The sequence below is a fragment of the Cynocephalus volans genome, chromosome 3, assembly GCF_027409185.1.
Source record: "Cynocephalus volans isolate mCynVol1 chromosome 3, mCynVol1.pri, whole genome shotgun sequence".
In the NCBI taxonomy this organism is placed as follows: Eukaryota; Metazoa; Chordata; class Mammalia; order Dermoptera; family Cynocephalidae; genus Cynocephalus; species Cynocephalus volans.
The window spans coordinates 119,724,561-119,749,479 of NC_084462.1; the positions used below are offsets into that span (position 1 = coordinate 119,724,561).

Genomic DNA, 24,919 nt, shown 5'->3' on the forward strand with positions numbered 1-24,919 from the left:
TTAAGCGTAAGGTTTGTGGTAAGTTGTTGAATGAAGTGAACTTCTTTTGTGGGTGATGAGTGCACCGTGCCCTTCCTGGACCTCTCTTCCTTGAGTTGTCGGCTGGTCTGACCCCCACCTCCCCTTTTTCCATCCCTCCATCTGAGAAATTTCGCGGCCTGGGAGAAGAGTTGTTAAGCAGGCCTCTAGACTTCGGCTTTCGCCGCTGCGTTGCTGCTGGCGGGGGCGGCGGGTGTGGAGGGGAGGGAGACTGAGGTTGGGGCTCCCGGTCGCGGTTTTGCCTTTACGCTCCTTTTAAAGCAAGGCTCCCATGGGATCCTGCGCCTTTTCAGGACAGTTGTGATCCACGTGAGTCGAACTGGGCGTTCCTCTTTGTGCTTTTTCCCTCAGGTATTCGCAGACTGGAATATAACAGGCACTGGAGGATTCTTACTCCGTCCCCTGGTTTGGGCCTTGCGACCGATGTTGATTATCCCTGGATGGTTGTTTAGTAGAGAGGAGGCTATTAAGTAGACCCCAAAGCGGAAACTTGATTTGTCTGTGAGGGGGAAACGGAAAATCTCCTTTTAAAAAGTTGCGCTACGACCCTTTTCCCCTGACTCCCAATCCCTTAGTTTTGCTGTAGAAGTAGAGGTTTTTTTGGAACATCGTTCTCATTGTCTGGTGCTGATCTCCCTGCAAAATGAGTTTATGTTTATCTGGTATTCGAAGACTTCCTAAGTTTTGGAAGAGCAACCCATGCCTTGAGCTAAGCCCAGGGCACTCTTCTTATCTCTCTCTCAGAGTCTACTGTGGCATCAGGAACCAACAGAGGTGGTTTTCTCTTAAAACAATGTGTCCACAAGATACCAAATCAAGGAATCTGCTGATTACCAAGGCCAGATATCTCAGGAAAGATGAGGGCAGTAATAAGCAAGTTTCTTCTGATTTTCCTCACCTTTTTGCAGCGGGAGCAGCTAAGAAGAGATCTCAGATGAATCCTCAGAGTAAAGATCATGCCTTGCCACCTGTGAGGAACGCTATTCAAGTCCCAACAAAACCTTTGAATTCAGAGGAGTGGGATAAACTTAAAGAAGAGTTCAAAGGAAAGACCAGTTTTGAAAATTGGATCAGTTCACAGATGGCTCACTGCCATAGCTCTGTAGATGTGGCTAAATCTCTGCTGGCATGGGTAGCAGCAAAAAACAATGGTATTGTAGGCTATGATTTACTGGTCAAGTATTTATATCTCTGTGTCTTCCATAAGCAAACATCAGAAGTTATTGACGTCTATGAAATTATGAAAGCCAGATATAAGAGTTTGGAATCTGGAGGTTACAGTCTTCTCATCCGGGGATTAAGTCATTCAGACAGATGGAGAGAGTCCTTGCTGCTGTTGGAGGACATCAAAAAAGTCATAACCCCTTCGAAAAAGAACTATAATGACTGTATCCAGGGAGCTCTCCTTCATCAAGATGTAAACACAGCGTGGCATTTGTATCAGGAATTGCTAGGTCATGATCTTATTCCTCTGCTGGAAACTTTAAAAGCCTTCTTTGATTTTGGAAAAGACGTAAAGGATGATCACTATTCAAACAAACTGCTAGACATTCTTTTGTATCTAAGAAATAATCAACTATATCCTGGAGAGTCATTTGCTTGTAGTATAAAAACATGGTTTGAAAGGTAATTTTATATATATGTTTCTAGTTTTATAACTGTATCTAAAAGTAGCCCCTCTTTTTTTGATAGTTGGTTGCTGAGAATCATTTCGTTCAGATTATACTTTTTTTCCATCTCTTAGTAAGATTTGTTTCCCCTTCAAGACAAAATTTTCTCTCTTTAAGAAAAGTATTAGCATAAACAGTCTGTGCTAATATCCATCCATCACATAAAAAGAAAATTATAGAGCACTTGCAGTTTTTATGCATTTTTTTCTTTTTAGAAGGATCATTTATTTTGGTTTTTGAGGAATCAGATATGATGTGTATACTTATGAACAGTACTGGTGGCAAGAGTTTATAGTAGGGAAGGGATATAGTATTTGACTGAAGTTGTTCTTGGGCCATATTAGTATTTTCAGAAGTTCCTCTGAAATCTAGTGATTGGGATAATGTGCTTATATTTATTGTCTAATCTCTACATTTCGTCAACTTGAGTAGTTAGAGCAGACAGGAGGATCCTGATTAAACCTGATATGCAAACGCTAAAATACAAAATCTTCATCCTTCCAGTTTGTTTTAGATCTTTCCATCATTTGGCTGCTCTCACCCCAAAGCTCTCTCCTTTGCTTTCCCTTTGCTTTTATTCATGTTACTGGCTACATACCTGTTTATTGCTGCAGTCTTTTACTCTCTTATTTCTTCACCATTAATTTGCTTCAGGCTCTTTCCTAAAAATTCATTCCTTCCCTCTGTTTTTCTCTTGCGTTTTAAATTATATATCGTGTTTACAAAGTTTTGAAGTAGCAATTATGCTTAATGATCTTTAACGTATTGAGTATCAATGGAGGAGGAGCCAGGTTGTGAAAATCTTTGAATGCTTAGGAGTTTGGATTTTATTCTGTTGTCAAGAATGCTGGTTTTGGAGTGGAGTTTTAGAAAGATAATTGCTAAAACAATGAGAAGGGTAGATTGGAAAGGGATTAACAGCAAGATTTGTTTGGATGCAACTTTAGGTTTGGGTGCGAGATGATGAGGTCCTGAATTAAGAACTGGGAAAAGAGAGAAAGCAATATGATCACTAGGAACTGATGTTAATACATGTGTATGTAAGAAGAGGAAAGGATAAGTTGATTGAACAAATAAATCAATAAATAGTTTTTTAATGCCTTCAGTTAGGCTAGGCACTGTTGTGTGATGTAAGATCTGTTGTGATGACATTCTCCACCTAATTGGGAATATGATACCTGTTGATACAGTTGAATACAGTGGAATATAAAATGATAGTATAAAAGAAGAGATAAACTACTATGAGCAGGAGCAATCTCTGGCAGCTTTATGGACAAGATTAGAGTTGAGTTTGGTTTAGAGCTTAGACTACTAATGTCAGCTGCTTTCTGTACAGCTGCAGTGAAGGTAGATTTAGACTTGAAGAAGATGAGGATCAGACTGCAGGAGGAGATCTGAAGGGAAGAAGGGGATCCAGAGTAGGCATCTGCTCCTTATCCCCATCACAGTGTAGCTACTACTTTTTTTTTTTTTTTTTTTAAAGATGACGGGTATGGGGATCTTAACCCTTGACTTGATGTTGTCAGCACCGTGCTCAACCCATTGAGCTAACTGGTCATCCCTATATGGGATCCGAACCCGTGGCCTTGATGTTATCAGCACCACACTCTCCCAAGTGAGCCACGGGTCGGCCCGCTACTACTCTTAATTAAACCATTCTAGAGAAGTATCCTAAACTTTTCAGAGCTCTTGCTTACAGAGTTTCTAAATACAGTAAATATCTTTTGGCTCAGTAGGAATCTACCCTTCGATGATTTTGTTTTGCAATCTTTTTTGTAGTGTTCCTGGAAAACAATGGAAAGGACAATTTACCACAATTCAAAAAAGGTAAAGGCCAATATTTATTTCTAACTTATCTGATGCAGGTTTAGTAGATTTTGTTGCTGTTGATTAAAAAAATATTTAAGAACACCTTAGGGATAGGATAATTAAGAGTTTGTATTTAGAGTACATGAGAAAAAAAGCCATATTTTGCATATGAAGACTTCACAGTGCTCAAAATGTTTTTCCCATAGGTGCTGTAAGCCTGTGTGAAGCCTTAGAAATGTTTTGCCTTAGAGATTCAGGACCCAGTTGGAATTACTTTAAAAATTTCATGTGGGTGCCCAGCAGTCTACTCTTTTGGCTTTTCTGGCATACTAATGTGTGATATTTTCATATTTATAAAAAATCAGATGTATGTGATAGTCACAAAGGTTTTAATGTTCTTTTTTATTACCTTTCAATTTTCCCCTGTCCTGGGATTGTTCATTTTAGAGAAAGTTCTTTTCTAGGACATTATTTAACATAAACAATCATAATTACAGTGGTCAGTGTTTGGGCTGTGGAAGAACCATAGAGCCTATTCACCTCAGCCCAGAAGAGTATGAATTTCTCAAGGGAAAAATCATGAAGGATGTGATAGATGGAGGTGACCAATACAAAAAGACTACACCTCAGGTGAGTCTAACAGGTTTTATTGCCTTCTTGGATCGCTTGTCTAGAACAGGGGTCAGCATTCTTTCTGCAAAAGGCTAGATAGTAAATATTTTAGGCTTGGTGGGCCATACTCTGTTGCAACTTTTCACTTCTGCTGTTGTAGTTAAAACAGCCCTAGACAATATAAATGAATGGGTGTGGTTGTGTTTCAGTAAAACTTTATTCATGAGAACAAACAGTAGGCTAGGTTTGGCCTGTCAGCCAGGGTTGCCAACCTTTCAGAGAGATTGTTTTAGAATTTCATAGAATAATTGGGTTAGACTATCATCTATTAGAGTCAGTCCTATTACATCTGGGCATAATAAGTGCACTTAAACTAAAAAGAAGATGCTTATTCTTTCTCTGAGTGCTTCCAGGAAACTGTGTTAAGTAAGCCGCCGTGAAAACATAGTAGTTTCTCACCACTTTTCTGGTCAAGAGAGTTTAGGGTAACTTGACAAAATTATTTACACATTTTCTTAGTATCAAATTTAATTCTCTAAGTCATTTATAATAGCTTTATTTTGCTAATCTTCAGTACTTCATGCTGGTTTACTAAGATTAAATCGAAGAGGTAGTATGCTTTTCTGTTGGTCATCCTTGGGGAAAAGCTGCCCATCGTCTCACTGAATCCTGAATCCTTTTTCTTCAAGGTACCAAATAAAAATGAGAAGTGAAAATTGTTTTGCTATCTTACCTTCACTTATAATTTTCAGAAAATGTCCCGTGATCATATAAAGATATTTAATCCTCAGAATAAGTCAAAATATGGTCCATAAAAACAGTATCTCCATTTTATAGAATACCTTTTAGCTAACTTTATTGATAAAGTGACACTTAACATTTGTTAAGTAATGCTAAGTACTTTACATTCATTAGATTATGTCTCAATCCTTACAACAACCACCCTGTAAGGTACTATTTTATTTTTATTCTACAGATAGAGTGATTGAGACTTTGGAAGATTAAATCTGCCCAGGGACACCTCACCAACAAAATCTAGGTCTGACTGACCTCAAAACCTTTGCCATTACACTCTACTTCCTCTCTTACAGTAGCAATCCGTATGTAGTTCCATGTATGCTTGACAGCTGACTGGTTATGGCAGCTCTTAATACCATAGGAGTTTCTGCCACTTAAAGTATGAATTAAATAAATTCCCTTTCTCTCAACAAACATCTATTGAACACTTATGTGTATCTTATTAACTAAGTGTTAAGAGAAACACATGGTTGTGTAAATCATGCTGTTTGCTACCAAATACTTATCATTTTTGTTGTGGGCTAATTGAAAATTCTTCCCGAATAAGATCTAGTATTCTATAACAATATAGGGAGACTGCAGTCAACAACAAATTACTGTATAACTTGCTAATTGAGAGAATTTCGAATGTTCCTAACACAAAGAAGTGACAAATGTTTGAGGTGATGGATATGCTAAATACCCTGATATCACTGCACACTGTATAAATGTACCCAAATATCACATTGTACTCCATAAATATATATAATTATCATGGATCAATTAAGAAAAAATAAATTACAAAGAAAGAAATTTTAGAAACAGAAGTAGATAACAAGTTACCAGAAACTGGGGAGAAGGAATAATGAGAAATAATTGCTGAATGGGTGCAGAGTTTATGTTTAAGATGACAAAAAAGCTTTAGAAGTAGATAGAGGTGGTGGTCACACACACAGCATTGTGAATGTAATTAGTTCTGTGCAATTGTATTTTTAAAAATGCTTAAAATGTCATTCTTTATGTTAAATATATTTTACCACAATAAAAAATTAAATCTAAAAAATTTTAAAAAATTCTTTACACCTTCCCATTTTTTTCTGTGGCTGGCCAACAGGGCCATCTTTTTATTTGACAAAATTTTGACCTACAGAAAAAATAGCAGAATAGACACCTACATACTCTTCATCTAGAGTAACTGTTAATGTTGTGATACATCTGCTTTCTATATATATGTGTGTGTTTTATGAACAATTAAAAATAAGTTGTAGACGTGATGACACATTACCTTAAAAATTTTGATAGGCATCTTACAAGAATAAGAAGATTCTTTTGGTGATGGGGAGCATTAATCAGCTACAATGCATATCGACAAAATAAAATTTAAATTAAAAAAAAAAAAAAAAAAAAGAAGATTCTATGTAACTATATACCATTCTCACATTTTAAAAAAACTAACATTAATTCAGTGTTACCTAAAAAATTAGATATTCAGATTTTCCCACTTGTCTCTCCAAAATGTATTTTATAACCCCAACCCCTACCCCACACCCCCCAACCCAGGATTCAGTCAGGTTCAGTTATTGCTTTTGATTGTTATGTCTCACTACGTCCAGAACAGTCTCCCTTGCCCTTTGTTTTGTTTTGTTTTTATAACATTGACTATTTTGAAAAGTCTGGGTGGTTAGTCTTGTACAGGGCTTCTCAAATTTTGTACCTATGAATCACATACTGTCTTGTTAAAATGCAAATTCTGATTTAGTTGTCTGGAGTGTGTCCTGAGATTCTGTATTTTCAAACAAGCTCCCAGGTGATGTGATTCTGGTCTTTGGATCACATTTTGGGTAGCAAAACTTTGGACTGTCTAATTGTCTGTTTTCTCTTAATTAATTTGGTTTAAATGCTTTGGGGTATCGTGCATGGTTGATGACATGTGCTTCTTATTGCATTGCAGCAGGCACATGATAGCAGGTTGTTCTCACTATTGCTGATGCTAAGTTTGATCACTTGATTAAGAGGGTGACTGCCAGCTCTCTCCATGGTAAGGGTACATTTTCCCCTTTGCAATTAATATGTAATCTGTGGAGTAATACCTCAAGACCATGCCGATATCCTGTTACCCATTAACTTTTTATCCGGAGGTTTTAGCATCACAGAGATAATCTTTACCTTCAGAGGTTGCAAAGTGGTGATTTTCTAATTATTTCATTCCTTCTACATTTAAAAGCTAGCATGATATTCCATAAAAGTTTTCACTTTTTTCCTCTTTTTCCCTCTTGCTTTTTTTTTTAATTACCAATATGGACACAATTTTTTTGTTGTTATTTTATTTATTTATTTATTTTTGTTTGTGACCAGTAAGGGGATTGCAACCCTTGGCTCAGTGTTGTCCGCACCACGCTCAGCCAGTGAGCGCACTGGCCATCCCTATATAGGATCCGAACTGGCGGCCTCGGCGCCATCAGCACCACACTCACCCGAGTGAGCCACAGGGCCGGCTCGTAGACACAATTTTTTATGGACTTTTTTATTCACTGTGCTAGAATTCATTATCATCTTTATTCTTTTTGATGCTCAAATTGTCCCAAATTTGGCCATTGGGAGCCCCTTTAAGCCAGCTCTTGTCTCTTTTTGACATTTCCCCGTCAGTTTTCCACCCCATCAGTTTCTGAGCTCTTCTGTGCTTTTTGGCACAACAGGATGTCCCAGGCCCTCATCTTGAAGTGCTCCTTGCCCCAGTCATGGAGTCCCTAATTGAATACTTTTGTTTAATACTCTCAATGGCTAAACATTGCTATAATTCCCTTTAATGAATATTACTTTAATTCTAGATTAATAGAAAGAAATTCACTATTTTTTCTCTGCTGACAGAGACTTAGACCCCAGAGCAAATCTTCCTCTTGGGTCATGTTAATTCCAGGCTCCAGACAGTGGTGAGAATAGCAGACAGTAGTCATATATTTAATTACCACAATTCACAAAGCAACTGAATATAGTAACAGAGTATTGGGACATTTATGGCAAGGGAAATTATATTCTCATTTTCTCTTTCCTGGTATCCTTCCCCTTTCCCCCTGTAGCTCCCCAGTCCTGTGTCCCAATTCCTGTCATTTTCCTTTCACCTTTATGCTATTAACATAATACTTATAATCGCTACCATTTACTTAATGATTACCATAGGTCAAGTGCCTCTAGGCCTGTTAAACTTACACAAAAATCTTGCAAGGATATCATCATTTTGAAGATGGGAAAACTCAGGATAAGAAATGTATCCGTGGTTAGAGTGCAGTGAGGGCATGTGGCTGGATTGATTCCGAGTTTAGTTTTGCAGGAGTGGTGAGGCAAAAGGGGCAGGTATGGATTCAGAGCACTTCTGGTGATAGAAGTAGAACTAAGTCTTTTCCTGAGTCTGGAAGGAAGGAATTAAGGATAGTGGATAAGTTAAGTGTATACGTTGAGCACATAATTTAGAGCAGTTGTTCAGACTTCTAATTTCTCTGGAGATCAGGAGACAAATTAGTCAGTTAAAGGTAAGAAAAGGTGTGGTAGCCTAAGGGAGCCTGAAGACAGTTTTGAAATCTTGGAAGTTTGGCTTATTTGTGAGATGATTGGGGAAAGTATTGGTGGGTGGTGCTAAAGCCCCAAATGGGGCTGGAGAGCATAAGTTTCTAATGGCTGGTGGGCCATTTTCAGCAGTCCCAGGCCGTCTAGGTGAAGAAACAGAAAAGGCAAATGGATGAGATGGTACGGGATTTTACAAGTCTGGTATAGTTGAGGAAAAAAGGAAAAATAGGAGTTGAGGGTGTAGGTGACAGGGTGGCTCAAGTAATGGACGATGAGATCAAGGTTGATAACAAGGAAGTAAAGATGGGTGGGAGCTCACGGATTAGGAGACAGTAGTGATAAAAGTGGACTGGAAGCTCACTGAAGTTGAAGAGCAATCACAGAGAGAAAGAGAGTGGCAGTCAGGAGATTTCAGTCGGTATTGTGTTAAGAGTTAGATTTCAGAGACAGAGTGCTCTAGAGTGAAGACAAAGTCCATGATATGAGAGTTGAGCACATGAAGAACCTGAGAGCCTAGAGTGCTCGTTGGTCATATAGAGAGATATTGAGATTGTTCATATGGCAGTTTTTAAAAATAATAATTACAGCCACATTTATGGAATACTTACCACGTGCTAGGCACTGTGCTCTGCCACTTAGGCTGGTGATGAAGACTGTGAGTGCCAAGTTCTTGATAAATGTGGAGGTAACCTGGCACAATACAAGGTAATAACGAAGAAGAGAGATATAGAATGATATAGATCAGAGGTCAGTAAACTATGGCTCACAGACCAAATCCAGCCCACCACTTGTTTTCATATGTAAAGTTTTGTAAAAACATAGCTACACTCATTCATTTATGTATTGTCTGTGGCTGCTTTTGTCATGCAGAGTTGAGTAGGTACAAAAGAGACCATATGGCCCACAAAGCCTAAAATATTTACCATTTGGCCCTTTACAGAAAAAATTTGTTGACCCCTGGTATATATAAATATCATAAGCCTCAGTTGAGATGGGGAGTGGAGAAGTAATGAGTTTGAAGGAGCAGTGGGAGCTAGGAGAGGGCCTCTTCCTTCTCCTGTTGCATGCTGTGGGATAATGAGCAGCTACTATTAAGAATCATTGTCAGGGCCCGCCCGTGGCTCACTTGGGAGAGTGTGGTGCTGATAACACCAAGGCCACAGGTTCAGATCCCTATATAGGGATGGCCAGTTAGCTCACTTGGGAGAGCGTGGTGCTGACAACACCAAGTTAAAGGTTCCCTTACCGATCATCTTTTTTTTTTTTTTTTTTAAAGAAGCATTGTCATAGGTGCTGGGGAGCCATTAAAGTGTTTTAAGCAAGAATGTGATATGTATATTTTAGAGAGCCCTCTCTAGTAGCTGGGTGGAAGAAGGAGTAGAGAGGGATAAGACTTAGTCACTAGAGTCATGTCAGAAGTCTGCTGGGTGGCCCAGGTGTGGGATGATGAGGGAAATGAAGTCCTGAATAAGGGTAGAGAAGGAACAGCTCAGCTTTGAGAACATTTTATGAGATAAAAATAACAGCGTTTGATTTGACTGCAGTGATGGGGGAGAAGGACAGGATGATGTTCAGGTTTTTGGCTTGGGTGACGGGATGCACAAACTCTCACTCCCTTATTTCTTTTATTACATCCCCCTGGAATAATGCTATCTACTAGGAACCAGTATGAGGAGAAGATAATACTTTAATTTCTGATATATTGGGTTTTAATGCCAGCAGAAGATCCGAGAGTTGGGGTTCTGCTTAGAGGAGAGAGCTAATGCTGAGGTTTGGGAGACCATCAACATAATAGTAGTAGATTAAACCCTAAGAATGCCTGCGCTCATCCAGGAAAAGATTAAGAGTACTAGTGGACTGAGATTAGCATACTCATAGGAAGGAAGGCGAGAGAAATCCATATCATAGACAGAGCAGTCAGAGCAAGACAAAGAGAGTATGTGCAGTGCAGCATCACAGGCACCAAAAGAGAAGTCAAATGTACTAGGGATTTGGTAAGATGAAGACTGAAAAGGGTCTGTTGGGTTTGGTGACTAAGAAGTCACTGATGACCTTAGGACGAGCAGTTTTAGTAGTATACTAGGGGCCAAATTCAGCCAGGTTATAGCGACTGAGTGAACACACATTAAGTGTAAGCTCTACTTTTGAGAAGTTGATATGTCAGTAAGAAAGAGATGGGTTGATGGTGACTAAAGGATGGTAAGAGTAAAGGGAGGGTTTGGGGAGATGGAGAGACTTGTGCCTGCTCATAGGATGAAGGAAAGGTGTCAGTAGCGATGAAAATATTGAGTAATCAGGATATGTAGAAGAGAAAGGATTACAGATGAGCAAGTTTCCGAAGTAGGAGGGGTTGACAAAAGAGCACAAATGGGAAGTTAAAAATGAGGGAAATCTCATTTAAGACTGTAGAATAGGAAGTGAGGATGGGTGTAGATTTGAGACTGTAGAAAAGAAAGTGAGGATGGATGTGGGTGATGTATAGGTAGAAGCTGAGAAGGGTGAGGAAAATAACACCTGCTATGCTAAATGGAATGCAACGCAAGAAAGGTGTAAATATGTATTAAATCTATTATGAACATCTACTTGACAAATAGCTGGAACTGCCTTCAATTTTATTTTCTAAAGCTTGCTTACAGTTTGGGTGTATGAAGTATAAATCCATATTGAATTTCTTTTTCTTGGAAAAAATTATTAGCTAAGGCTGGCCCATGGCTCACTTGGGAGAGTGTGGTGCTGATAACACCAAGGCCACTGGTTCGGATCCCTGTATAGGGATGGCCAGTTAGCTCACTTGGGAGAGCATGGTGCCGACAACACCAAGTCAAGGGTTAAGATCCCCTTACTGGCCATCTTTAAAAAAAAAAAAATGAAAAAAATTATTAGCTGACCTCTATATGCACCTAAAATGAGCATTATCAAGGTTATTTTAGGCTTATATGTTCTCCCCAAGTAGTAGTATGTTGTTCAAAACAAAGTAAATGGGATGGTATCCTTTAATGAAGTGTGATTCATAACCCTGGCTGCTGGTTAGAATAGCTTGGTAAGTATTTAAAGATCACTGATACCTGGATCCCACCCCTTAGAGGTTTTGATTTTTTAAATACAGCTTTATTGAGATGTATTTGGCATACAATAAACTGCACGTACGAGGGGTCCTCAAAAAGTTCATGGAAGGATCCATATTATCTCTTAGTCTCATTTTTCCACAAATTTCTTGACATATGTATACATCTGTGGAACTGTCACTACAGTCGAGATAATATATCTATCACCCCAAAAGTTTCCTTATGCCACTTTGTGATGACTCCTCCTAATTCCCTGCCATCCTTAGGCAATCACTATGGAATCATACAGTATATGCTCTTTTTTTTTTTTTTTTTGGTCTGGCTTCTTTTATTCAGCATAATTATTTTGAGATTTCATTCATTATTTGTGTCTCAATTGTTCTTTCATTTTTATTGCTGGTTATCCATCCGAATATGGATATACCACAGTTTGTAAATTTATTCATTTGCTGATAGACATTTGGGTTATTTCCAGTTCTGAGCTATTACAAATAAAGCTGATAAGAACATTTTTGTACAAATCTTTGTACTTTGTACTTTGTACTTTTGTGTTAGTTTGCTAGGGATACCTTAATAAATTACCACAAACTGGGTGGCCTAAAACGACAGACATCTATTCTCTCACATACTATGAGGCTAGGAGTCCAAAATCAAGGTGTTGGCAGGGCCATGCTCCTGAAAACTCTAGGGAAGAATCCTTCTGCCATGGGTTAAATATGTCCCCAAAAGTTCATTATTGGAAACTTAATCTTCATTGTAACAGTGTTAAGAGGGTGTGAAATCCTATTATGGTAATTGAAAAGTGGGGTCTTTCAGAGCTGATTAGATTGTGAGAACTATACCCTTGTGAATTGATCAATCCATTGATGTTTTAATAGGTGGCCATGAGCCTGGTAATGATGCCTTTATACAGAGAGTGAGTGAGAAGTTAGCTCTCTTGCTCAGCCCATTCTTGCCATGTGATAACCCTGGTCTCTACAGGACCCTGTAGAGTTCCCACTCAGAAGAATGCCCACACCAGATGAGTTCCCTGGACCTTGGACTTCCCAGCCTCCAAACTGTAAGAAGTAAATTTCATTTCTTTGTAAATTACCCAGTTTCAGGTATTCTATCATAAGCAACAGGTCTAATACACCTTCCTTCCCTTTTCCTAGCTTCAGAAGCTCCCAGCTCCTGGTAATTGTTGGTGTTCCTTGGCTTTTAGCTGTATCACTCCATTCTCTGCCTGGCTGCACATGGCCTTCTTTGTCTGTGTATCTCTATGTGGCATCTCTTCTTGTTATAAGGACACCAGTCCTTGGATTTATGGCCCACTGTAACCCTGTATGACTTCATCTTAACTAATTACATCTGCAAAGACCTTCTTACTAAATAAGTCACATTCTGAGGTTTGTAGTGGACGTGAATTTTGAGGGGACACTATTCAACTTACTACAGCTTTTTTTCTCTTGGGTAGCTAGGACTGGAATGGTTGGGTCCTATGTGTGTAGTTTTTTAAGAAACTGCCAAATTATTTTTAGAGTGGTTTGTACCATTACATTCCCACCAGCAGTGTATGAAGGTTATAGTAGCTCTACATCCTGGCCAACACTTAATATGGTTAGTCTCTTTACCTTTAGTTTTTCTAATAGGTCAAAAGTGGTTTCTTGTGATTTTAATCTGCATTTTCCTAATGACTAAGGATCTTGAGCATCTTTTTGTGTGCTTAATTGCTATCTATATATCTTCTTTGATGAAGTGTTTATTCAGATCTTTTGCCCACCTTAAAAATTAGGTGGTTTTCTAATTGAGATGTACGAGTTGTTTATATATTCTAGATACAAGACCCAAGTAAGATATATGATTTTTAGGGGGTACAGTGGGGTGGCTGGCTGGTACAGGGATTGAACCTTGGACCTTGGTGTTATCAGCAACATGCTCTAACCAATTGAGCTGACTGGCCTGGTATGTAAGATATATGTTTTGCAAATATTTATCTGTCTATGGTTGCCTTTCATTTTTATAACATAGAGATTCTGATTTGATTGCTCTGGCTTGGTAGGGTCCAGGCATTAGGATTTTCTTTTTTTTTTTTTTTTTTTTGGCATTAGGATTTTCAAAAGCTATTAAAGTGCAGTCAGGGTCAAGAACAACTGCTTTTAATGTGATTCTGAAGAACCTTGATGTACAGCAGCAGCTTCTTTGTGGGATAATTTTGGGAGAAGACCTCAGTTATACAAGGTAAATCTTTTAAAACATCTGTTTACTGTACTTCGACACCTCAGCCAGCAGATGGCAATGGTGTAACATAAAAATTATTCTAGGCATGACAAGGTCAATCAGGTTAAAGGATTTGGTGAGCTTCTTTTAATATTAAACTGAAAGATATAAGTGATAGGCAAGGACAAAAGATATATATATGTGAATTTTAAGTGAACAAAGCAGAACTCCAAATAATATGTATTCACTGATTTAACTACATGAAACTAATTGAGTAGGCATCAATGAAGATCAAAAGTGAATTTGTAGCTATATTGATAGTGTTAGTTTAATATTAATTAGGTTCATTTTCCTCTTATTTTCCTTCATTCTTAATAGTAACATTAAATTACAGTCTTTTTTTTCATATTCAAATGCTCAGATAAAAATTCAATTCTTTAATCTTTTTATTACGGAAATTTCAAACATATGCAAAAGCAGAGAGACTTGTATAATGGACCCCCATCTTCAATAATTAACTCATGGCCACTCTTATTTATCCTTGCACCCATTCCTCCATTGCCCTTCAGATTATTTTGAAGCAAATGCTAGATATTAATCATTTGTCCTGTAAATTATAAATGCACTTTTAAGTAGCTTTCTTTGTTTCTCTTATCTTAAAAAAATACTCGTTTGTAGATTTATATTATTTCTTATACCATAAGAAATACTTTAGAACTTTTTTTTTTACATTCTTAAAAATTATCGAGGACTCCAGAGAGCTTTACTTTTATGTGGGGTTATCGATAATTTCTTGATTAAAAATTTGAACTGAGAACCTTTGCAAATATATGTATTGATTTATTTAAAATAATATAAACTATTGCATGTTAACATAAATAGCATATTTTTTGGGGAAAATAATTCTATTGTCCAAAACAAAAACCAATATTAGTGAGAAGAGTGGCATCCTCTTACATTTTTGCAAGTCTCTTTATATAGCTTACTAGGAAACACATGGATTATTTTTATGATGAAAAAAATTACATTTAAGGGGCCGAGCCCGTGGCGCACTCGGGAGTGTGTGGCGCTGGGAGCGCAGCGACGCTCCCGCCGCGGGTTCGGATCCTATATAGGACTGACCGGTGCACTCACTGGCTGAGTACCGGTCATGAAAAAGACCAAAAAAAAAAAAAAAAAAAATTACATTTAGGGCCGACCCTGTGGCTCACTCGGGAGAGTGCGGCGCTGGGTGCGCAGCGGCACTCCCTCCGCAGGTTCAGATCCTATATAGGGATGGCTGGTGCGCGGTGCGGGCGACACCACACCACGGGTGACACCACACCACAGGTTACGATCCCCTTCCCGATCACACACACACACAAAAATTACATTTAGAATTAGCCATCTGGACTCAGTTTTGGTGATCTCAGTTTTGTTAGCAACATCTAAAGTATTGTAGTCAGGAGCCAGTTGAACATAGGCCTTCTTTTCTCCATCAGTCCTGGGGCTTCTTCACAACCTATTTGAAATGGTGCTTGTTGACCTTGACATTCACAGTGATCACAAATGTGCTTGCCTTCTGTCTTTTTCAAGGCCGACTCAGTGGGCAGGGGAATCTTGTTTTTCTTGGAGGCACTCTTTTGAGAGTATTTGGGTTGCCTTCAGAGCCAAAGTGTCTTGGGCTGCCATACATGGGTGACCTGCAGATCTTTTTTTTGGTGACTGTGCATACCTTTCAACACTGCCTTTTTGGCCTTCAAAGCCTTAGCTTTGGATTGGGGAGGAACAGGGGTTTCCTTCTTTGCTTTCAGCACCATATTGGTGAAAAAGGTTGACAGCTGGATTTTTTTTTTTTTTTTTTTTTTTGTCTTTTTCGTGACCGGCACCCAGCCAGTGAGTGCACCGGCCATTCCTATATAAGATCCGAACCCGCGGTGGGAGCGTCGCCGCGCCCCCAGCTCCGCACTCTCCTGAGTGCGCCACTGGCTCGCCCGACAGCTGGATTTTTATATCTGCTTTCGTATTTAATCTGTTATGGGATGTTGTTTTGGTTGAAGCATGTGAATAAAATGGAGGCTCATGGAAATATGTAGTTGGAAAAGCCAAGAGTATTTTAGTGGCACTTTCAGATAATTGTGGTTGTTTTACTTTGATACTATACTAAAACTCAACTGAACGCTTGTGAGCAAATGAGAGTGAAAAAGGCATGTAACATCTTAGCATTATTATGAAAATAGTTTTAACCTTATGGATCCCTTAAAATGGTCTTGGGGATGGTTTTAGAAAATATTCTGCTTTAGATGTAGTTTTCTTTTTCTATTTTAAAAGTTTAAGTAGAATTTATTTCCCTCAATTTTACTACACAAACATTAACAAAGGAAGTTAAAATAAAGATAACAGTCTTACTACTCAGCATATCTTATATTAGTTTCCTCTCTTCTTTTTTAGTTCTTATTAGGACTTATTTCATCATCATTTCATTTTCCAAAATGGAAGTGGTTTTTTTCCTGATCATAAAAATAATATTTATTAATTGTAAAAAAATTTCAGTCAAATGGATAGCTGTAAAGAAGGGTAACAGCCCACCATGGTCCATTCATTTTGAACTTTTAATGAAACTTTAGTCACAATCCTAGTCCCCCATAATCTTGTGATTTAGAATTTTTAAAATAATGCTTTAATGACTTGTGTTTCTCTTTTCCAAAAAAGAAAAGGAGGAAGGCAAATTACCTATGGTATATTTAATTGAGTTTTTAGGGTTAAGTTTAAATCAAACCATTTGTTCTACTTGATAATATCTCTTCAGTTAATTGACAGAGGGAAGGCCTTCTGGTGTTTCTGTAAATGCAGATATAAGACAGGACACGTGGTCCAAATGAAATGTCAGTATAAGAACTGATCTGATGTAGGTCTTTGATTTGTTCTAATTTGGAGGGCAGAAATCCCAACAGTGATTTGAGAGTGGCAGCTGCACACCGTGAAAGATATGAACTGAACTATTCATCACAGACTTCAGAACTTTCTACTTTCTCTCTTCTGGATTTGAAGATCTTGTTATGGGGTTTTCCCCCAGATTTAAAAAAATGTTGTGTGGTAAATGGCAAACTTTGGATGCTTAGTGGTTAAAAAAAAAAAAAAAAAAGAGGTCTGAGAAAGAATTTTATCTGCAAAATATAGTTTTAAACCATATATGTTGAAGTATCTATTTATAAAAGCCCATTAATGAATAAATAGTCCTAAGCTCTTCAACTTATCAATATTTTGCCCAATGCGTACTTAAGAATTAATCACTAATGCTATTCCTTTTTCCTCCCTCCTCAATTCCACATTTGAAAACTGAAAAGCAGCCATGTAATCTCTGGATCATCCAGATGTGTTGGTGCAAGAATTCTGGCCAGAAATGTGAAGTTTCTAGAAAAATCAGTGGATTCAGAAGTACAAGGTGGTTAAAAACTTTAAAGGAGAAGCATACTGACTCCTAGCAGTGGCCTTCCCAATGTCAAATATTTCCCTTATTTCTTCATTCTTCATTTTCTCTTGTGTAACACTGACTGAAATTCTACCAACTGGCTTCAGTCTTTTTTATGAGATTTAGTTTTAAGCAATGTGCTTTCCTCCTAAAGCCTAGCTGAATTCAGCTGTACAAGGGAATGAATTCTGTTTGGGAATGATGTTTGGTTGCTGCTGTTTTAGAGTTGGGTTGGTGATTTTTCCACATGGGGAACACCTTGGGGGACAGATCTGAGCGGAATCCTAGAGTGGGAAGTTTCGTATGGATAGAGTGCTGGTGGCAGAGGGATAAAGTCACCTTTAGGAGGTTTGATAAGATGGAAGTGTGCAAAGGAGAAACTCGACTTTTTTTCTTGGGCCAAGGACAAGAAGCTATTGTCTTTTGTACACCCTGTTATCTTTCCTCCCTCAGATTCAGGTTGATACAATTACTCTTATGCTACAGCCCCATTATGTTTGGCTTGGAAACCAAGCCTTTTTTTTTTTTTTTTAACATGAATTTGTATTTATGGGAAAAGTATTGTGACTTCTACGTAATCATCTTAGAATTTTTAGAAACAGTGTGTTGGAAGTGAGGCACTACGCAGAGTGACCGCACTTGTAGTTTTTTCTTACTTAAAAAATTCTACCTCAGATTTCTGTTTTAGTTTTTCTTTAGCTGTTGACTAAATGTATCGATTTTATAGCTTTATTCATTTGGTCTTCCTAGAGAATAGAATAATGTAAATAAGATAGCAGATTAGAAACAATAATACTGATATTTAATCTTACTTTTGAGGGGAAGAAAACTATCAATGTGAGAGAGCAGCAGCTGAGAGGTTGAGAATGAGGGCAAAGATCTCCTCTGATCTCGGTGGTACCAAACTCCTGATATTTTTTACACATGTTCCTCCTATAGTCTTTCTTGGCTCAGTAAATACAGTGTTCTTGGTCTGGTTATTCAGGTCAAAACATTCGGAATCATCCTTGACTCCCTCTTTCCTTCATACCCCACCTCCAGTCTTTCAGAAAATCCTGATTTCCCTCAAAGTATATCTGACCACTTCTCACTTTTGCATCCAGCCTGCCATCATCTCTAGGCTAGACAACTGCAATAGCCTTGTAACGAGTTTCCCTGCTTCCCAATGCCCAAGTCTGTTTTCAACACATCAGCTAGAGTGATCCTTTTAAATCATATGATTCCTCTGCTTAAAATTCTCTAATAGCTTTCCATCTCACTCAGGCTGAAACTCAAGAGTCTTTACAGTGGCCTGTGAGGCCTTTCACAATCTGGCCTTCATTAGCCTCTCAGATCTTATTTCATTCCAGCCATACTGGAATCCTTGTTGCTTTTTTTTTTTAAATGGTTGGCTGGTACAGGGATCCGAACTCTTGAACTTGGTGTCCTAATACCAAGCTCTAACCGGCCAGCCCTCCTTGATTCTTCTTGATCATACCAGATACACTCTTGCCTCAGGACCTTTGCACTTACTATTTTCTCTTCCTCCAGATATCTGCATGATTATTAATCTGCCTCCTTCAGGTTTTTTCTTTAATATCACCATCTTAGAATGTTTTTTCTTGACCACCCTATTTACAAGTGTAATTGCATGTGCAGCCTCACCCCCACCTTAGCACTTTTTTTTTTTTTTTTTTTTTTGTCGTTTTTTCGTGACCGGCACTCAGCCAGTGAGTGCACCGGTCATTCCTATATAGGATCCGAACCCGCGGCGGGAGCGTCGCCGCGCTCCCAGCGCAGCACTCTACCGAGTGGCCACAGGCTCGGCCCACCTTAGCACTTTGTATTATCCACTGTCCCTGCTTTATTTTTCTCCATTGCATTTATCACTGTCTGACATACTATATATATTTCTTGCTTTTTCTATTTATCTTTTCTCTGTATTAGAATGGAAGATCCATGAGGGTAGGAGTTTTTGTCTGTTTTGAATACTGCTGTATCCTCATAACTTAGAACACTGCTTGACATAAAAATGCTCAAATTTCTTGAATAAATGAATAATAGTTGCCATTTGCTGAATTCTTACTTTGTGGCAATCCTGCAAGGAAGACAACATCCCTTTTTTGCTAGACCTCAGAGAGAGGTTAAGTGACTTGCCAAGCAGGGTTTGTTTTGTGTTGTTGTTGTTGTTTTTTTGAATTGCTTTTTTATTTTATTAATAGTATTTTTTTACATTCTAGGATGTTATTGTGGAACAGTTGAGAGGAAGGGGGAGAGGGGAAAGGAGGAAGGAAATGCGATGGAAGTAGATGGAAGGAGGAGGAGCAAGATTGAAGCCTGTGGCAGCCTCCTCATTCCCACAGCAGAGACTGGAGGGCTTCCAACAGTGGCTTGGTCATTGCCAGGCTGGGTGCAGATGTCAGGGGGGTGTGGAAAAAGCCCTTGCCCACCACCACCCCAACTCGGAAACTTGGGGCCCTTCTTGCTGTGGCTTGGTGGTTGTTGCTGGGCTGGTTGCCGGTATTGGGGAGATGTGGCTGAGGCCTGAGGCCCCCCACTGCCCTGGCTTGGGAAAACCTGGAGCATTTCCTGTGGCAGTTCAGTGGCTGTCACTGGGCTGGCTGTGGGTGTCAAGGGGGCGTGGCTGAGGTCCTCCACCATCCCAATTCAGGAGAGCCCAGGACACTTCCTGCAGCGGGCTCAGTGGTTGCCACTGGGCTGGCTGCGACTGTCAGTGGGGCATGGCCGAGGCCCGAGGCCCCCTGCTGCCCCGGCTCAGGAGAGCCTGGGGCGCTTCCTGTGGTGGCTCAGTGGTCAGCACTGGGCTGGCTGTGTGTGTCGGGGGGATGTGGCCAAGGTCTGAGGCCCTCCACCCTTGGGACTGGTTGCAGGTGTTCGGGGGGCATTGCTGAGGCCCCTGGCCCTCTCAACTTTCTGGCTTGGTAGCCCAGGGACCTTTGGGTTCTTCTAGGTGTTATAGGTGTTCTTTGGTGAAATGAGACCTTTACTAGTTAACATCAAACTTTGTGGTTGCGGGTACTTTGTTTTTTATTTCAGTTCTGTATTGGATTATTTGCTGTTCCCACCACTTAAACTCTGTGCTGGAACTAATTTGTTGTCCTTTGCTTACTTCTAAAATGGGGGTACTTCCTGTGGGGACCAGAACTTGAGCTGTGTGGTTTAGCTAAATTGCTGCTTTGCTGCTGATTCCCTAGGGAAGGCTTTTTGTGCAGCTCAGGTTTTAATGGTTGACTTTATAGGTACTTCCAGGTCTAGTGAAATCTAGTGCACCTGGGTTTTGTGGAAACTCTGTCTGGGCCTGAGTCTTTTCATCAAACTGCACCCCATGCAATTCTATATTACTGACCAGTCTCCTCTGAGTGTTCCTACACTGATTGGGGTGCAGATCAACCGTCCTTGCTGTGTCCCAGTGTTCTCCCAGTGAGCCTGTCTCCCCCACCACCCGTGCTGCAAACACTTCCCATGGGGTGGGCTGTGTGCCAGTCCCTTGCGATGACTCACTGGCCTCTGAGTGGCTTCTTTTTTTCAGTTATTGTGGCTTTTTGCTCTTATATGGGCCCACAGGAACCCTATTAGTGGTCTTGCTGGCCTGGGGGCCACCAAGGCCCTCTTCTCCCCTGCCACCTCCAAGCAACTCCATCCAAAGGGCACAGCCGCAGCTTTTACTGGCTCCTGCTCTGTGCGCTCAACAGCTCCAGCCTGGAAGCGGCCAGGATTTGAAACGGTCTGAGCGGTTTTTTCTTTCTCTCATCGTGGCTTCTCCTGCTTTCATGCACTCCATAGGTCTCTCCTCCTCTTCCCCTCAGTTCTAGCGGCTCCAGCTTGGCTGTTGTTGCTTTTTAATAGTTATAAATTGGATGTTTTGTGGGAGACAGTGACACTGGGGACCATCTATTCTGCCATCTTGACTGGAAGACTCCGCCAAGCAGGGTTTGTAAGCAGCAGAATTAAGATTGGAACCCAAATCTGTCTGGCTCCCAAATTTGAGTTTTATTCCTAAATGTCCCTATGTTCATAATGAAAATATGGGGTCACTAAAAATTTAATAAGATATTGTTCAGTATTTTTCATTTGGCAAAGGAAAGTATGCACTGTATTTCTGACCACAGTTTCCATTGTGGATTATCTTGACTTTAAAAGATTAAAATGAAATAAAATTGGGTGTTTAAAGGAGCATGCCTCATTTATCTGGAATGTTTACAAATATGTAGAACACATCTGTTGGGAAAATATAATAATCAGGCCCTCTCGCCTTAGGTATGGTTGGGGGTGGTGTGGCACATTCTTTGTAAGCAAGTTGTGTGTGGGTGGAGTTAGTGCGCATGGGCGGTGCTGACACCTCGGCTGGCATCTGATGCCTCAGGTGTCTGCGCGTGTGGCCATGCTCTCGAACCTATGGTTCCAAAGACCTTTTGGCTGGTTACCTAGTTCATAGACCTGTGTGTGAGGGGTCTGGGGACCCAGCCTGGCATGTGAAGGTTTTGTGACCCAGTCTGTGAAAAGGCTCGAGGGGTCTGTGAGCTCCATACCCAGCCCTAGCATGACAGTTGGCCTAGTCAGCAGGATTATGCACATGTAAAAGAGCCCAAGCACAACAACTGGCATAGTTATGTAGCTCTACAATTGGTGAAGTTGGCAGGATTCCGACATTAGCCCCAACGATAGCTTTACAGTGGGTTGGTTGGCAGGATTCTGAAAAGGTACAGAAGCCGAAATCCCTTGGAAAGGGGAGGAAATGTGGCTATCCTTGAGCGTGTGGTGCCCAGTGGCCACCTTTCTGCTGACTGGAGCCTGGTTCCTCCTCACCATGCTGCAAACTGACCAAGATTTGGGGCAGAAAGCAGAGTTGTTGGAAGCAAGGATGATTATCCTGGAGGATGACATGCAGTGACTGGCCACTCCTGCTTCTCACACCAGGGAAGATGACCAACCCAGTGGTGAGTTGGGGGAAACTGTGTGTCTCCAGGCACAACCTGTTGTGCACGAGAAATTGAGACATGAGCAGCCTGTGGGACCAGACAGACAACTGGTGGGTGATCCACAGGTGACCCAGTTCACAACCTATGTCCCGTATACCCAGGCTGAACTGGTTGACTTGGGGAGACAGTAAAGCAGCAGAAACAGGGAGAGCCCCTGGCTGCCGCAGCTATGGGACCTAGGGGTGGATGGTGTAACATGCTCTAGAGACGATATAGTAAACACATGTTGCATTTGTCCAAAGGCAGATGGCTTGGAGGGTGCCACTTAAACTAGATGGCTGGATGGGTGTTGTATAAACCCAAGAGAGCAAATGGCTTAACGGGTGCCATATAAACCCGAGAAAAGAGTGACTGAGTGAATGCAGTTGTTTAAACTGTGGGCAAATGCTGCAGAACTGCCTGAGACTGTGAGTGAATAGCTGGTGTAAGCTGAGCTGATTCGAGTACTTCAGGAGCTGGGGATAGGACAGCTAGATGCTGATAGCCAAGACAATGAAAAGGCCCCGAGGGCTTTTCAGGAGTTTGGGAGAGTACCCCTCCCATCACAGAGAACTGAGTTTCTCCGGAGGACAGACCTGGGACACTGCTGCCCTCAGCAAACTGCTCCCTGCATCCCAGCCACTCTGGCTGGAGCAGTCCTGCCTTAGCACCTCTGAAGAGCAAAAGCTAAAATCCTTGGTGGTGTTCATGTTGTGTTAAGTTTGCAGGCCAGCAGTATGTGAGAGCAGTAGAGGCGTGGCAGCCTCCACCTAGATTTCAGAAGATGTATGAAAAAGCCAGGGGACTCAGGCAGAGACCTGCTGCAGGGGTGGAGCAGTGTGGAGCAGAAAAGTGGGTTCAGAGCCCCCACAGAGAACCCCCACTGAGGAAATGTCTAGTGGAGCCAGGATGGCTGCCACCAGGAGCCCAGAACCATGGGGCTGCTGGCAATGTGCAGTGCCAGCCTGGAAAAGCCACAGGTACCAGGGCAGCTCAGTGGGCTAAGCCTGGCAGAGCTGTGGAAGCGAGGCTGCCTGAAGCTTTAGGGGTCCATGTGCCCCAGTGTGCTTAATGTTTGCTCTGTTTGGGTTTTGTATTTGTTTGAGGCCTGTTTTTCCTTTCTGTTCCTCCCTTCTGGAATGGGAATGTGTACCCAGTGTCTGTCCCATTATATCTCAGAAGTAGATAAACTTGTTTTTGACTCTTTATAGATTCATGGCTGAAAGGAGTTTTGCCTTTAGTCTCAGATGAGACTTTGGACTTTTGAGTTGGTGCTGCAACAAGTTAAAGACTTTTGGGACTGGGATGGAATGTGTAATACGTAAATGTAAGCATCATTTATCCTCGCTAAGGGAACATCATGGAAGATTCTGAACGCATAGATTGTAGGGTGAGGGGCCCTGAAGGGGTGGATTGTTGGGAAAATAGAATAATCAGGCCCTCTTGCCTTAGGTGCAGTTGGGGGTGGTATGGCTCATTCTTTGTAAGCAGGTTGTGGGTGGGTGGAGTTAGTGCACATGGGCAGCTCTGCCAGCCCGGCTGGTGTCTAGTGCCTCAGGCATCTGCGCATGCAGCCATGCTCTTGAACCTATGGCTCCAAGGACCTTTTGGCTAGTCACCTAGCTCATAGACCTGCGTATGAGGGGTCTGGGGACTCAGCCTGGAATGTGAAGGGTTGGTCACTCAGTCTCTGAACGGGCTTGAGGTGTCTGTGAGCTACAGACCCAGCCCTAGCACGACAGTTGGTCCAGTTGGCAGGATTACAAGCAAGTAAAAGAGCCCGAGCGTGAAAACTGGTGTAGTCGTGTAGCTCTACAATTGGTCAGCAGGTTCCAACACTTTCCCCAGTGAGAGCTTTACAACATCATTCCCCCAAAATGCAAGGCAGAAGGGGGTATGGTTTGTATTCTTAGAGCTCTAAGTTTGAGACCCTTGTTCAAATATTAATTCTGTTTCTTAGTGCTAACTATGCTTCTTTTATTTTTTAAATTTTTAAAATTTATTTATTATTTATTTTTTCCCTATATAAAGATGACTGGTAAGGGGATCTTAACCCTTGACTTGGTGTTGTCAGCACCACACTCTCCCAAGTGAACTAACTGGCCATCCCTATATAGGGATCCGAACCTATGGCCTTGGTGTTATCAGCACCACACTCTCCCAAGTGAGCCACAGGCCAGTCCTTAACTATGCTTTTTTAAAAAACAAACATTTATATAAGGCTTACTATAAGGTAGTCACTGTTATGACTACTTTACAAGTTTGAACTCATTTAACAAATATATTTAAAATAACCATGGAAAAATTACCTCAGCACTCTCGTTCTCTGTTTCCTGGTATTTAAACAGAGAAGATTGTACCAAATGATCTCTAAGGCCTTTTCCAGCTCTGCAATGTTAAGACTTTCTGTTGCCAAGCAACCTAGACCTCAAAGAGTTAAGAAAAGTAAGATAAGGTCAGCTTTTTCTAGTGAGAGCAGAGATGAGGGTGGAGCCCTGAAGACAGTGCAGAGTAGAAGAGGAAGTTGTGATCTGCGTGAATTAAAGTGCAGAGTCTATATCTAGCACAGTGTCAGTTTGCGGGGGAAGAAAGGGGGCAGCAAGTCATTGTTGAGGTTTTGATGGTGTAAAGCCCTTTCGACTACCTCCCTACCTTTCCTTAATATCTGAAAGTAGAAATTCCAAGTTGTTAAGTTTTGAGGAGAACACGTGACACCTCTTTATTAACCAGCACTACTTTTTAGCTATCGGTTGAAGTTTGGCCAGTGGTTTTTTTCTC

The 24,919-nt window shown here is 40.7% G+C and overlaps 1 protein-coding gene across 2 annotated transcripts in view; it reads left to right on the top strand.

The window, feature by feature from the left end:
* The first annotated feature begins 370 nt into the window (after nucleotides 1–370).
* PRORP (protein only RNase P catalytic subunit) overlaps nucleotides 371–24,919 on the top strand; it is a 124,996-nt gene continuing 100,447 nt past the window's right edge. For both annotated transcript variants that reach the window (XM_063091233.1, XM_063091234.1), the window contains exons 1-3: nucleotides 371–1,665; nucleotides 3,489–3,536; nucleotides 4,016–4,148. In XM_063091233.1, the coding sequence (XP_062947303.1) occupies nucleotides 683–1,665; nucleotides 3,489–3,536; nucleotides 4,016–4,148 (1,164 nt within the window). In that variant the 5' untranslated portion in view covers nucleotides 371–682. The remainder of the gene's footprint in view (nucleotides 1,666–3,488; nucleotides 3,537–4,015; nucleotides 4,149–24,919) is intronic.